Source organism: Monopterus albus, unplaced genomic scaffold (genome assembly GCF_001952655.1).
Source record: "Monopterus albus unplaced genomic scaffold, M_albus_1.0 scaffold40.1, whole genome shotgun sequence".
In the NCBI taxonomy this organism is placed as follows: Eukaryota; Metazoa; Chordata; class Actinopteri; order Synbranchiformes; family Synbranchidae; genus Monopterus; species Monopterus albus.
Window position 1 is genome coordinate 937,770 of NW_018127920.1, and position 14,812 is coordinate 952,581.

At 40.0% G+C, this 14,812-nt stretch overlaps 1 protein-coding gene across 4 annotated transcripts in view; it reads right to left on the minus strand.

Moving 5' to 3' along the window:
* Positions 1-4,833: 4,833 nt before the first annotated feature.
* Positions 4,834-14,812, minus strand: part of traf2a (Tnf receptor-associated factor 2a) — a 15,562-nt gene continuing 5,583 nt past the window's right edge. For 2 of the 4 annotated variants that reach the window (XM_020599160.1, XM_020599159.1), the window contains 4 exons: positions 12,687-13,169; positions 12,130-12,307; positions 11,881-12,029; positions 4,834-6,987 (listed from right to left, as the gene is read on the minus strand). In XM_020599160.1, the coding sequence (XP_020454816.1) occupies positions 6,769-6,987; positions 11,881-12,029; positions 12,130-12,307; positions 12,687-13,169 (1,029 nt within the window). In that variant the 3' untranslated portion in view covers positions 4,834-6,768. Of the gene's footprint in view, positions 7,041-11,880; positions 12,030-12,129; positions 12,308-12,686; positions 13,170-14,812 lie in introns of all 4 variants that reach the window. The other 2 variants (XM_020599161.1, XM_020599163.1) reach the window with 2 other exon arrangements.

The following is a 14,812-nucleotide window of genomic DNA, read 5'->3' on the forward strand; positions in this document are numbered from 1 at the left end:
TGGCTAATGTAACCTTCATCAATCAGAGATGAGGAGCAAGCTGCACAGGTCTGCTGACCTGATACTCCACAGATGTTTTAACTTTTCAAACTTGTAGTCAGCCCCAACCAACACTGACTCAAGTGGCATCATTGGAGGCAATTCAAATGAATTTTCTCATCTCCCTTTGGAGACACAAAGCTATATACAACTGCTTTTTCACATATACTCCCCATCAATAAAGACTTTAATGGGTATAATTGGCAGTAGCCCTTTAAATAGAAATAATTGTTACAATAAATATATGGCTATGTTGATTGTAAGAAAATGTTTAGTGTACTGTAACACATAGCTCTGTGACGCTCCTGCCCCTCTTGCTTCCTGTCGTGCTTTTATTTTCACATTACTTCCTGTTCTGTTTCACCTCAGTTTTGGCCTTTTTACTTAAATCATCATTAGTTCACCTGCTCCTTATTGTTTGCACCTGTTTTTTACTTCTATTTAGGCAGTGTCCTCCCACCAGGACGCTGCCAGATTGTTCTAGACTCCAGCTTTGACTCTCCAGCATTTATACCTTGCCTGACTCTCTGTTTTTGACCTTGGATTACTGTTTTTTGACCATCGTGTTTTGCCTATGCCCTCCCAGATTCTGATCGCCTGCAGTGTACCGACCTTCTGATTTAGTCCCCCCTTGACCTCGAGTTTGGATCTCCTGGCTATACCTGTTTACCGGCCCTGACGCAGGACTGTCTTATCAACCTGATTGTGATCCTGGACTGTGTGTTAGTTGTTTTGGTTGCAACAAATAAAGAACTTTTCTCTACCTCAGTTCGTCTGGTTTTATAATTGAGTTCACCACAACCTCTGTTTGGCATCTATACACGCCAAACCTGACAAGCTCATTATTTTGCCATGTAAAAGAATGAAAACACATTGTAATCCTAGCAAACAAAAAAATAGCAATGTTCACAACAGAAAAAAATTTGTACTTAAGATAAAAACTGGGCTTACTTTAGTTGAAAAGCTAACATTTTAAAAAGCCTAGTTTATATAGAAATGTAGTTTCCACCATATTTCAATGACAGCTTTACGTTTGTTGTTTACACTTAGCTAAAATTAGTACATCCTGAAGATTGTGTTACACAGAGTGGGCTTCTAGTATTTAGTCAAAAACCTCTGATAACTGGGTTGATATAATATTCGATACACCTCAATATACAATGCAGTTCAACTCCACTACAAACTACACTCTTCAAAATGTCTTTAAATTTAAAATGACACCTTTCAAAAATAATTTCAGCAAAAACTGATAAGCTAGTTATATACTTCAGGAAGGCAGGACTTCATTGCCAGGCTGTACTAGATGGCAGGCCTTAGCCAGATGTAAACTGGCAACTGCTGTGTTTATTTCAACAAATGTAACATTTTTAACCAGCTCAGTTGAAACCTACTCCTTCTGACCTTCAAATCAATAATATTGTGCATGTTAGAGTAATTCAATGTAAAATACTAGCTGCTTTTAATTGCTAGATAAAAGACTGGTTAGCAGGTTTAGCAAACTTCCAAACAACTTTCTTTTCTAATGGTAAACGGTCTTATACTTGTATAGCACTTTTCTACGCTTTACAGCACTCTCTAAGCGCTTTCACATTATTTGGCCATTCACCCAAGCGCTCACACATTCACATACCAGTGTTATCACCGGGAGCAACTGGGGGTTCAGTGTCTTGCTCAAGGACACGTTGACAGGACAAGCCGCTAAACAAATCAAACTGCTAATCCTCTGGTTAGGAAATGACTTGCTCTACATCCTGAGCCACAGCTGCCCCCCAATAAAAACTATCATGTTTACATTTGAGCATGTACCCTTTCACATTCTGATATGAAAGGGAAGCCTTGAAAATGTATACTCTCTAACTGATGAAATATAAAATGCAGCCAAATAATTACTTAATTAACACACAGATAAAGGGACCGTTAAATTCCAAAGTAACAAAAGCTACAGTGTCTTGCTATAACTTGTCACTCTATTTCTCTATTTCTAGATGACAGAGTCACATCCCCATCTTGCAGTGTAAATTAACTCAGCAGGGGAGATTCCACAGTGGTCGTCCAGTTTACTTTGAGATCAGAACTTGTGTGTCTAATGGAGGGGACACAAGAGTTCTCTTTGTAGGCTGTGTAACTCTGACAGTAGTTTGGAAACTGTAGACAGTGGTTTGGAAACTACAGACCCACACAAGGAGGGGAAGTAGTTAAAATGATCATTGAGGGAAGAAAGAATAAAGGCTGCTACCCACAATGTCTATTCATTCTGGGCTATGGTGCCTATGCTGAGAAGGTGAAGGAAGGGAGGGCAGGGGAGGAGGATGGATGGATGGATGGATAGATGGGAGAAAATGTGTGTCAGACATCATTAATCATTTTCCTCACCTGTCAGTAGTATGCTAGGTTATATTTCCCCTCTACAGCTCTCATAACACACACAGGGATATAATGAATCACATATTGAGACAGTGGGTGATTCATCCATTATAAATACACTAAAAGGGTAACAGTTCTGTTAATCATACATGAAGCAGGATAAAGTCTATGTGATTAAAGAAAACACAAAAAAATAAACAGCATGGTATTTTAAAATCATTTACATTTGCATTGTTGGTTCAGTGAAAACTGGAACCAGCCTGCCCTCTACTGAGCAACAAACCACACCACAGAGGCACATCATGCAAAACATATTCAAGGGTTTGGATCAAGTCTTTTTCAAATAGTTTAGTAAATCAAATATATATTAAACTTTAATCCAAAACCTTTTTTAAATAGTGTTTCCCTGCAACTTTTAATGAACCTGAGCGGTGTCAACTGGCAAAAGTGTACTTCATATACTGCTACACTTTTCTCTATTGCACATTTCTACACATTAATAATTCTTCAATTATTAATGTGTAGAATTAATTTTTAATTTTTCAAACACGCTCCACAGGCCGGCCCTCCAGAGATGTCGGTGAAGTGGTTACTGCAGGGTGGCCATACTCGCCATAGAACATGGCTACCCAGCTGACATCATTTCAAGGTGTTTATAGGCTCCTGTCCCCTGGAGCCATGTCCCAAGACCCCCATCAGCTGTGGCGGTACTGGCCAACATCAATCAACATCCTTGCCATCTAGTGTGCACACTGCCAAAGAGAGTACTTTGGCTGTGGAACTCACACATTTATGCCAACCATGGTCATGGCTTAGTCCCTCTCACCATGACCTGCCCCTAGCTTTCAGAGGCACGGTGGGGTAGGACTGGGGTCCACCCACAGGCCATCAGGGGTCTACCTTGGTACCCATTTTATGGTATTCTTTTGGGTCCCTTGGGCATGTGAGTAATGGACTTTGACAGGTAGCCATGTTCTATGACGAGTACAGTCAACCCACAATAATCTTCCTCAACATGAGCATCATATTATTGTAGTTTTGGAAAATTCAGACACATAGATTACATATTGGACCTTTTGGTTCTATGAGTATAGGCGAAGCCAGGGCGAAACAGTGATTGGCTGCGCAAAGAGTTCAGCACAACTGGGGTCAAAGTTCAGCAAATTTGAACTTTCAGTCCATCCTCACTTCACACTGCACCCCGTGGATGCCTGTGCAGAACCTGTGCAGCGCATCACATACACACCAATGGCAAGGCATGAGCAAAAGCCATTTTACCACTGTAATGTGAACATACTGCAGGTTACCCCAACACGTACAGGACTTTGAGTTGGCTTAGGTTCTGAGGACAGTGAACCAGCTTGGTGGGGCCTTTATATAGCATGCTGGGGAGTCAGGGGGGGCGCCATGGACTTTACACATTCATGGGAGTACCCAAGGATGGAGGTAATAATCTTCCTCTGAGCAGGAGGAAGATTTGAGGGGGGAGGCAGGGGTTTTGTTACAATCCCAAACCTTAGTGTGAGAGGTTAAGCTACAGTATGTTCCTATGTCTAAGGCTTAGCAAATCGTAGCCTTCAAACAACACACAGGGACATGCCACAGATGGACAGTGATACGCCCAGAGGGTGAGGACTGGTGCTGTTGCCCACAGTATAGCAGGTGCTCTCAGGGGAGGTAACTTTGGGTCTTTTTTAGGGGAAATACATGCATCTAAGTTCAATAAAAGGTTGTGTTCACTGAGGTCACGCAGTGTAACAGGCACAGTGACACACATAAAAAGACAGCCTGACTCTGGTGTCATTCCTCAGCAAATTCCCTAGAATCTGCTAGCTCACCACAATACCTTAATGCTGTTAAAGGGTTTTGTGGATCTGGGTGAAACCAACCAACAAAACAAACAAATCAACAAATGGCAGTAATATAGTCAATATTTGATTTGGCAGAGTGGTGTTACCAGACCTCCAGAAGGTTGTGCTTTTTCAAAACCCAACCAGAGCTTACTTGTTTTTGTAGTGCCTGTGAGGGTTTCCTCTGGGTACTCTGACTTACTCCCATATTCCAAAAACATGCCAGCCAGGTATGTAGGTAGGTAGATGTGAATTTGAGTGAAACACTAGCGGGCTGTCCAGGGTGCACCCTGCCTCTTGCCCATTGTTGGCTGGGAGTGGCTCCAGTCGCCCCGTGACCCTCTAGAGAATCAGATAATGGATGGCAGGATATTTGATTTTGTCCATTTCAATATATGTAAATACACTACCAGTCAAAATATTTGAACACACTTTCCCTTTTAAATGTATTTATGTTATTAAACATTATAAACTCCTGGCACAAAACTAAATACCAAAGGCACTATAAATATACAGACAACAAATATGGACAAAAGTTTCATATCAAAAGATATTTATTGAATTTATTAGAACTTGTAAGCAAATATATGTTTTATTACTAATAAAATGTCACTTTTCCATTTGTTTGGCCACCATCAATGTTAAGGTTTCCTGGACAAACAGCCCAGAAACTGTTGTATGCTATACTGCATCTTCCACAGATTCAATATGGCAAATACTGCAGCTAAAAGCAAAGAAATTAAATAGTACACACACACACACACACACACAAACAACAACATTCAGAAATGAAATACTGCAATCAGAATTCATGGAATTCAAGCAAAGTCCAAAACCACTAATGATTACCAATGAACACAGGACTTAAGAGTTGGAGGCACACACGTTAAGAAAACAAACGGGTTTAAAAATCCACCTACACAAGAAACTGTGCAAAGCAGAGAAATACTCTGAAGGCTACATGGGCATCAAACTGTTAGCTGGACTCTGTGTTTGTAAATGCAAAAAATGTCGTAAAAAATAAACAAACAAAAAATATCAGTTTATCAAATGTCAGGCAGTACACGCCTACACCCAACAAGCACCTAGACCTGCTTGATCCATTGCTGAGCTTGTCGCCTGTTTTATCTACATAGCTACTGTGTCATGGGTCTAAGGCTCAGTATTTTCAGCTTTTAATAAAAAAAAATGTAGAAATTAATTGGTGTTTGATATGTCAAACTTTAAAAAGACAAAATACAAAACCCCAGCTGAAATCAGATAGTAAAAATGCAATTTGATTGTATCTTTTTAAAGCTACACTATCAATATTATTATACTAACAATAGGCCACATAACTACATGTAATGTAAAAAGGGTCACTCATATTGACATATCTTGAGAGAAATTACTTTATAACCAAACTCTGCAGTTCCCTCTCATCTCTGCTGAATGTTTTAATGTCTTTTTTAAATTTATTGTACAACCCAAACCTTTGCTGTTTTGGTTCAGACTCGCCACACTAATCCAGCTTGTTCCTAGCACCAGCAAGGAGTACTTGTCAGTCAACAAGCTCTGATAAACCCATTGTACACTACTTTCCCAGAATTAAACAAGGAGACAATGTTAATGAGTAGCTGGTTAACAAAGCAACTAGATAGCCACAGGTTGGTGGAGACCAAAACAGGGCTACGAGGAGCATTAATACTGGACTTACATTTTTCTGCCGGAGACACAACTCTCATTTAATACTGTTATTGTCATTGCTAGATATGTAATAAGTAACGGTTTTCTAACATGTTAACCATATCAACTTTTCATGACCCCCCTGCAACCCTCTTCAGTATAAAGTGGTACAGACAATGCATAGATGGACCTGGGATGGCAGTTACACTAGCTACAATGGTCTAGTTATTTTAGGCCTGAATGAACAGCAGTATCTGAGTTTTATCACAGGATAACCTCATCTACTTGCAGCAAAAAAATATTTGAATATGAACTGACAAAATTCTTGTAAAATCAGTTTAAATCTACATTTTTCTGTTAAATGAACATGGCGAGTCTCTTCTTTGATATAAGAAACCATAGAATGCTCACCAGAGATGGGATACAAAATCATAATCAATCCTCTAGTTAATTCACAAATGTATTATTTTTACCTAGATCTTGGAATGCATCTATCACTTCAAAAGCTGAGTGCCTTCACTAGGGAAGAAAATTACCACCTCTGATTAGCCAAAAACTGGCATATACCCTGTACTGTGACTGTGTGTCACTCTTCAGGTCACTTCTGGAAGTAATCATTGTTTTGCCAAATAAAATAGTTACAATGACTATGCAAGTTTTGAAATCCACCATCCACTGGGGTCAGTTTGTTTTTTGGTCTGGTGTCCTATATTGCCACTAATCATCTGTACCAGAACAACTAGACAGACCCCAAAGAGAAATGCTGGGTACTGGTGATACAAAAGCATGTTGATTCAAACAAACTACTAGCAACAAAAGGCAGGGTTGGAGTTATGCCTTTATCTTTCACCTAGAGCCCAGTGAGATCCACAGTGGCCTTGATGAAGATGGTATCATCACGTACGTAGGAGTTCTTAGAGTCCAGCTTGGAAAGTGAACAGAAGAGCGGGCAGCCACTGGCGATGTTCATGTCACTGACAGGCCTCTGGAAGGACGAGGAGGAGATGTCGGGCCGGAAGGCATCGATGATGTGCTCCTTGTTGTTCTGGTCGAGCAGCATTAGGGTAACCTGGGTACAGATGTTATGAGTCTAGCTTTACATCTGCCCTGATGGAAAAAAAACTGGAAACGACCAACTAAAGTTAAAGCTTGAATCAAAATATACAAATAACATAAAACAATATAGTGCTTTGAAAATTAAAAACCAAACCAGGAAAAAACATCTAAATGTCCAGTGTTCACGTGCATGTTTTACAATAACTTTTTCTTGAGTTAGATCAAAAGTAGGGGTGTGTAAAGAAATAGTTCTAGTTTGTAACGTGTCCTAAAATCACAAATTGTTACTTTTATATTTCTGTTTGCATATGTGCTAAGCTTGGCTAACTTCCAAACCGATTCAAGCTCCACTCCTAATGTACAGATACAATATGAGAGTGGTGTCAATATTCTCAGCCATCCCACTCTGAAAGAAAGCAAGTGCATTTCTCAAAATGTTGAAGCTTTCCTTTAACTTATTTACTGATGAATTACTCAAATTGCATTCTACAAAATGACTGAGTCTCCCCTCAAATTGCATTCTACAAAATGACTGAAAGTCTCCCTCCACTTAAAAATTGGTCTTGGATGTTTGCATTTCACTGTAAAGCATGTGTGACACAACAGATACATCCCAATTCCCTGAATTGCATCCACATTTCCCTCACTTGCTTCTTTTCCTTGTGTCTTAGTCCATCTAAGTCCAACAGTCCAATTGGGGGATGCAAGGAAAAGATCCGGGAAGAGAGGAAAAGAGAAGTGTTTTTTTTTTAAATGTTCTTTCCTCCAACCCCTTATCTGAAGCACTGTCCATTTTTAATGATGGCAAATCAGCTGTTAGCTGGATTTTAAAGCTCTATGACAACCTTTGTTGGTTTGGACTGTGTATTTGCTTATATATGAGCAAGGGGACACATTTATCACCTCCACCGCCCCTTTCTTCTTTGTTTGAAAATGTTTAAATTGTCTGATAAACACAGTTTTCCACTGCTCAGATGCTGGACGCACATGATCAATTTCTAAAGGCAACAATGCATTTTTTTTTAAACAATTATTTGCATCTGCATATTTGTAAATTCATTATTCTGTAGTTTTATAGAAATGATTTATTAGCTAAAATGTTTTATAAAACTGTAAATGATGCAATGTGTCAAACTATATTTCTATCTGATGCGCAGGGATTTTCAGCCTCATGTTACTGAATAGAAGTGATGGCAGAGAAACTATTATTCATAGCAGGAAATAACAGACTAGTAGATCTTGAAGAGAAAAATCTTTCTAATGTATGAATTAAGTTGTTTGTGCTTCTTTTGTCAGTTACCACAAATCCACAACTTTTAACTAGATGAAGAATTTGGACAAGAAACACTTAGGCATCTTAACTTGGCTCTGGTATTTGTCAACTTTGGTATAAAAGTGTGGTGATGTTGTATCAGATCAATCTAATCACCAGCAGATAATATCGAGTGTGTCTGTCCGGTAAAAGACTTCTATGAACTATAAATCCTCCAGCCTACAGTATACGACCCATACGGTCATTTGTCTCTTCCTTCTCATACAACCCATAGGAGCATCTTCTGAAATAGGGCTACTACAGTGGCAGGTGAAATTGTAAAAACTCTGCCAACATACAGCGCACCAGATGTTTGTCATCATGGAAACAGCCATAAACATGTCAGAAATGTGTACTGGCACTCCAATGTCATGGAAACTAAACATGCTGGTACAACTATGAACTGATTGTGTTTTGTCACATGAACTACTTGGTTAGGTTTAGCACAACCTGGTTAGGTGAAAAGACACTCGCCTCGGAGCAGGTCCTGTGTTTTATGTGCCAAAACTGCTGGTCACAGTAACTACTGGGACAAACAATATATAGTGTCAGTCTTTACAGGAAGACAGTCTCTCTGTGAAGAATGGTTTTGTGGATCTCTGCTCCTAAAGAGATCCCTCCTTGATCCTCTGAGCAGAAATAAAAGCTTTTGGCCACCGTTCAAGATGTCACATAAGGACAATATCCAGGTTGAGTGAGAATCAAGGAGTGAGGAATGATTAAATTAGTGAACTGGAATGTACCATAGAGAGCTGTTTTCACATTCATCTGCTGAAGGGAGAAAGCTTCTCTGTGCTCACCTTAAATTTGAGTTTAAGCCATCGGTGTGAGTTGGCGCTGCAGATGGCTGCCTCGGTTCTGTACTGAAAACACATTCCTTGTGTGTGTGTGTGTGTGTGTGTGTGGACGTGTTTTCTCTGCTATGTGGGGACTTCTTCCTGACTCCATACCAACTCATGAGGACCCATTTCACGGTGGGGACCTAAATTGAGGTCCCCATGGGCAAGAAATTGAATTTTAGGGTGGCACCATGGTTTAGTGTTAGGATGAAGTTGGGGTTAGGTTAAGGGTTAGGGTTAGGCAAGTAGTGGTTCTGGTTAAGGTTAGGGTTAGTCTACAGGAAATGCATATAAGTCAATGTAAAGTACCCATGGACTACGAAACATAAACTGTGTGTGTGTGTGTGTGTCTAACATGCTTGGCCAAATAAAGGTGATGCTAAAGAAGTGGATGTATACACAGCTAGTTTAGAAACTAGTCCTGATCCAATAAATAATGTACCCAAGAGTGATGTGAAAACTTGAAAAGTCCAGATACACAAACCATTCAGTGAACTGGGAGACATAATTGTATATTTATGAATTCTGCATAGTTTTAGATTGTGGATTTTTCAATGAAAGAGAAGGAACAATAAAAATTTTAAGAGCTGTTAATTAGGTAATTGAACTTTTTAGTTGTAAACCATATCAGATGCATTATTACTCAGAGAAGTGTTTTTAAATGTCTTAAATATCTCAATGTAATGTCAAATACTCATTACAACATGTGCAACAATTAAAGTTTGACAAAACAAATCATTCAGGTATTAAACATTTATCATTCAACCTCTAATCTGCTTCAGATTGACAGTGTTGTTGACCAACTCAATGTCTCAAATGTTGCTAAGTCCTACTGGCACATATACAGACGTGGACAAAATTGTTGGTACCCTTCTGTTAAACAAAGAGAAACTCACAATGGTCACTGAAATAACGTGAAACTGACAAAAGTAATAATAAATAAAAACTGACTGAAAATTAACGACAATCGGTCATTGCTTTTGAATTGTGGTTCAACAGAAGCATTTTAAAAAAAAACAAACTAATGAAACTGGCCTGGACAAAAATGAAGGTACCCTTAACTTAATATTTTGTTGCACAACCTTTTGAGGCAATCACTGCAATCAAGCGATTTCTGTAACTCCCAATGAGACTTCTACACCTGTTGGCAGGTATTTTGGCCCACTCCTCGTGAGCAAACTGCTCCAGCTGTCTCAGGTTTGAAGGATGCCTTTTCCAGACTGCATGTTTCAGCTCTTTCCACAGATGTTCAATAGGATTTCCAGTAGATCAGGGCTCATAGAAGGCCACTTCAGAACAGTCCAATGTTTTCTTCTTAGCCATTCTTGGGTGTTTTTAGCTGTGTGTTTTGGGTCATTATCTTGTTGAAGGACCCAGGACCTGTGACTGAGACCAAGCTTTCTTGACACTGGGCAGCACTTTTCCAGAATGCCTTGATAGTCTTGAGATTTCATTGTACCCTGCACAGATTCAAGACACTCTGTACCAGATACAGCAAAGCAGCCCCAGAACATAACTGAGCCTCCTCCATGTTTCACAGTAGGTACAGTGTTCTTTTCTTTGTATGCTTCATCTGTGCGTCTGTGAACATAGAGCTGATGTGACTTGCCAAACAGTTACAGTTTTGTCTCATCTGTCCAAAGGACATTCTCCTAGAAGCTTGGTGGCTGGTCAATAAGCATTTTGGTAAATTCCATTCTCGCTTTTTTATGATTTGCTTTCAACAGTGGAGTCCTCCTCGGTCGTCTTCCATGAAGTCCACTGTGGCTCAGACAGTGACAGAGGGTGCGATCTGACACTGATGTACCTTGACCTTGGAGTTCACCTCTAATCTCTTTGGAAGTTGTTCTGGGCTCTTTGGTTACCATTTCCATTATCCGTCTCTTCAATTTGTCATCAATTTTCCTCTTGCGGCCATGTCCAGGGAGGTTGGCTACAGTGCCGTGGACCTTAAACTTCTGAATAATACATACCACTGTAGTCACAGGAACATCAAGCTGCTTGGAGATGGTCTTATAGCCTTTACCTTTAACATGCTTGTCTATAATTTTCTTTCTAATCTCCTGAGACAACTCTCTCCTTAGCTTCCTGTGGTCCAGGTTCAGTGTGGTACACACCATGATACCAAACAGCACAGTGACTACTTTTCACCCTCTAAATAGGCAGACTGACTGATTACAAGATTGAAGACACCTGTGATGCTAATTACAGGACACACTTTAGTTTAACATGTCTCTGTGGTCAAATTATTTTCAATCCTTTCTAGGGGTACCATCATTTTTGTCCAGGCCAGTTTCATTAGTTTCTGTTTTAAAATTCTTCTGTTGAACCACAATTCAAAAGCAATGACTGATTTTCATTAGTTAATTTTCAGTAAATTTTTATTTATTATTGCTTTTGTCAGTTTCACGTTATTTCCGTGACCATTGTGAGTTTCTCTTTGTTTAACAGAAGGGTACCAACAATTTTGTCCACATCTGTATACATGACACCACCTTTTGCCAGCTATGTCCCGCCTAATGCTGAGACACAATTTTTAAAAATACAGAAAAACTCTCAAATTAAACCAAACCAGAACCATAAAAAAAGCTTCTATCGAGAACCATTGAAGAAATGAGTTTTCAGGGCCTTTAAAATATGCCTGGAGGTGGGTCCATTTTTTTTAATGACAGGGACAGTATATAATACAAATTTGATCTTATCTTCTAACTGTTTTATTATTGTACTATTTTGGTCTGATTCTAATGAGGGTTACCTTCTGATTAAAAGGCCACTTGAGGAGTGCGTCGCTGTGTCCTCTCATCACCACAAAGAACAGAGACAAGTGGGTGCCACGGCCCGTCCCATCACCGTTCAGGTAGATCCGCAAGCACATCTTGTAGCCGTATTTACTTGTATAAAAGGCTGAAATATATAATACACCAATAAAGTGTAATGATCAGGCAGATGCCTCATCAATGTCTGGATTGTTAGTCAGATGTTAGTCATCATATGAACTTGTTACCAGGAGAGAACATAGCAGGGGCACGGCCAGCCACAGCATCCTGCCTCTTCTTGGTGAAATCTGAAATCTTCCAGACAAAGATCCCATCATACGTGGCTGCAGACATTTCCCTCATTTTCCCCTCCATTTCCACAATGGACAGATCCCTCAGACTCACAGTCCTCTCCAGCTGACGAACCTGCAGCACAGCAACACATGAACAGGACAGTTTACACAACCATGTCCAAGTCTTCAGTGAGACCAAAACTCCCTGATAAGTAGTGTAATGTGATGGATGAATGTGATGTGCTGTGCTAACACTTGATCAAGCTTTTAGCAATGATTCTAGTGAGTTAAGTGATGGGGAAAAAATTTTATTCTGTGACTTTTTAAACTACAGGAGCAAAATCAAAAAACTGGAAACAGGATGAAAAGTCCCCCAGCTCAAGTGTGATATGTTAGAGGGGACACACTTGTCTCAGTTTTATCTGAGGAAGGGCCCACAGTTTAAGACTTGGCAGTCCGGCCGTGATGTTCATGTTCATCAGATCAGGGATTTATAGAGCTCATTTTATCACCTTGTTGTTGAGGATCTCTATCTTGTCCTGGTCCAATCTGTGTTGGCGGTTGTAGGCCTCCATAGTGGTGCAGGAACGCTCCATCTCTCGGTTGAGGACGCAGACGATGTTTTCAAGCGTGCTCACTTTGAGCTCCAGCTCCTGGCAGCGCCGGCTCAGCTCTGCCACCTTGGCCTTTTCACTCTGGAGCTGAAGCTCCAGAGCAGCGCCCACAGTGCTGGGCAGTGGTGTGAAAGAGGTGGACAAAGCTGATGCACACGCACCCTGCACAGGAGCTGCACCAACCCCACCCAGCTGGCTCATCTTCAGCTCCAGGTCCCTGAGGGACTGGTGAAGCTCAAGCAGCTTATGGCTGGCCACCTCCAAGCTCTGGGGCTGCAAGCTCTCCAGGCTCACCTTGATGCCCATTATGAAATGCAGGAGCAGGTTGAGGTGCTCATAGGAACACTGTCGCTCATGGTCATGAATCTTCTCTTTCTCCACCTTGGAGTCAAAGACAGAAACAAGCAGAAACACACAATAAGAGCACAAACAAGAGTCCTCATCTATTACACACATAATAGCAAGGACAACATTTTAACGTTTGTGATATTGTGCCATAGCAGGAGAAAATGTAAAAGCATAAAGCAAAGAAATGTTAAAGTGAAAACAGATATCAAAAATGAAGTACAAATATAAAACTAAACATACACATCCTTTACAACATATTGTGGCAGGTATAGAAGTCAAAGGTTTGGATATCTTTTCCCACTCAATTCAATGGGAAAGTGTGCCCAAACCTTTGACTGATTGTGCATGTGTAATAAAGATATGCAATGAATCTTAAGTAATTTGTTACTTGTTTTCTTTGAAGAACTTGTTTCATTAGGTGTTAATGACAGGGACTTCACAGAATACAAGATGCTGCTTATGTTAGCACAACCAGTCTGCAACTAAGTCAGCTGCTGAAGAAGAGATCGTTTTGTTGGCTGAGGGCAAGGATTGTGTAAATGAATGAAGGTTGTTGAGGATCATATTAGAACATACTTAGCACATTCATCCATCTTACACAATATTATTTATTCTGGAGAAAAAAAATATACAATTTGTCATAGATCTTATTTTTTTCTAGGTTAAATTTCTGTTTTAATCTTGTTTATATATAAAAAAGGTCACTGATGAATGTGTTACATTAAAACTGCTTCAGCAAAGTTGGGAAAGATTCTATGGTTTGATGACCCATCCAATACTAAGCACTGTTTCATGTAAGCCAAACATGGCAGAATCAGCATCACCATACAGTAGCATCTCCAACATTTTGTTTAAAGGTGCTGGGGAGTACTTCTGCATGTGTGAGAAAAAAGCCTTTTGAGGCCACAGGGGGAGCTGTGTGGATGCTGATTTGCTGACAGTTGGGTCTGAAGGCTAAGACTGCAAGGATAGCGGCTACATTAGCTACCATAAACTCAGACCAAAACCGTAAGCTATCATATAGCACTGTGGGTCATGTATGCCCCTAGGTTGTAACAAGGAAGAATAATGTGTGGAATACAAAACTGTGCTGCAAATATTTTGAACTTTTATTTTGTTAAACTGTGCATCAAGAGTCCAGCAATGTTAAATGAGTAGTTAATTAGTTCAGCCAAAGGTGCTTCTAATACCTCAAATCATAAAAAGTTGGGATGGTATGTAAAATACAGCACGGTCATCCAGCTTAGGCTTGTGCCCTTTATGCACTGAAATCCCTCCAGATTCCTTGAATCTTTTAATTATGTTCTGCACCACAGAAGGTGCCATATCCAAATCCCTTCCTATCTTTCTTTGAGGAACATTGTTTTTAAACATTTCAATAATTTTCTCACACATATGTTGCAAACTGGTAGTCCTCGGCCCATCTTTGCTCCTAAAGGGCTCGGCCTTTCCTGGATGCCATTGTTATACCAAATCATGATGCAGTCACCTGTTGACATCACCTGTTTCAAATGGAGTCATCATTTCATTGTTTTACCTCATTACTGGCCCTGAAATGCACCCGTCCAACTTTTTTGGAATGTGTTGCAGCATCAGAATTGTAGTGAGTGTTTATATTGAACAAAGAATAAAACTGATGAGGTATCACATCAAATAATGTGCTGCTGTGTTGTTTT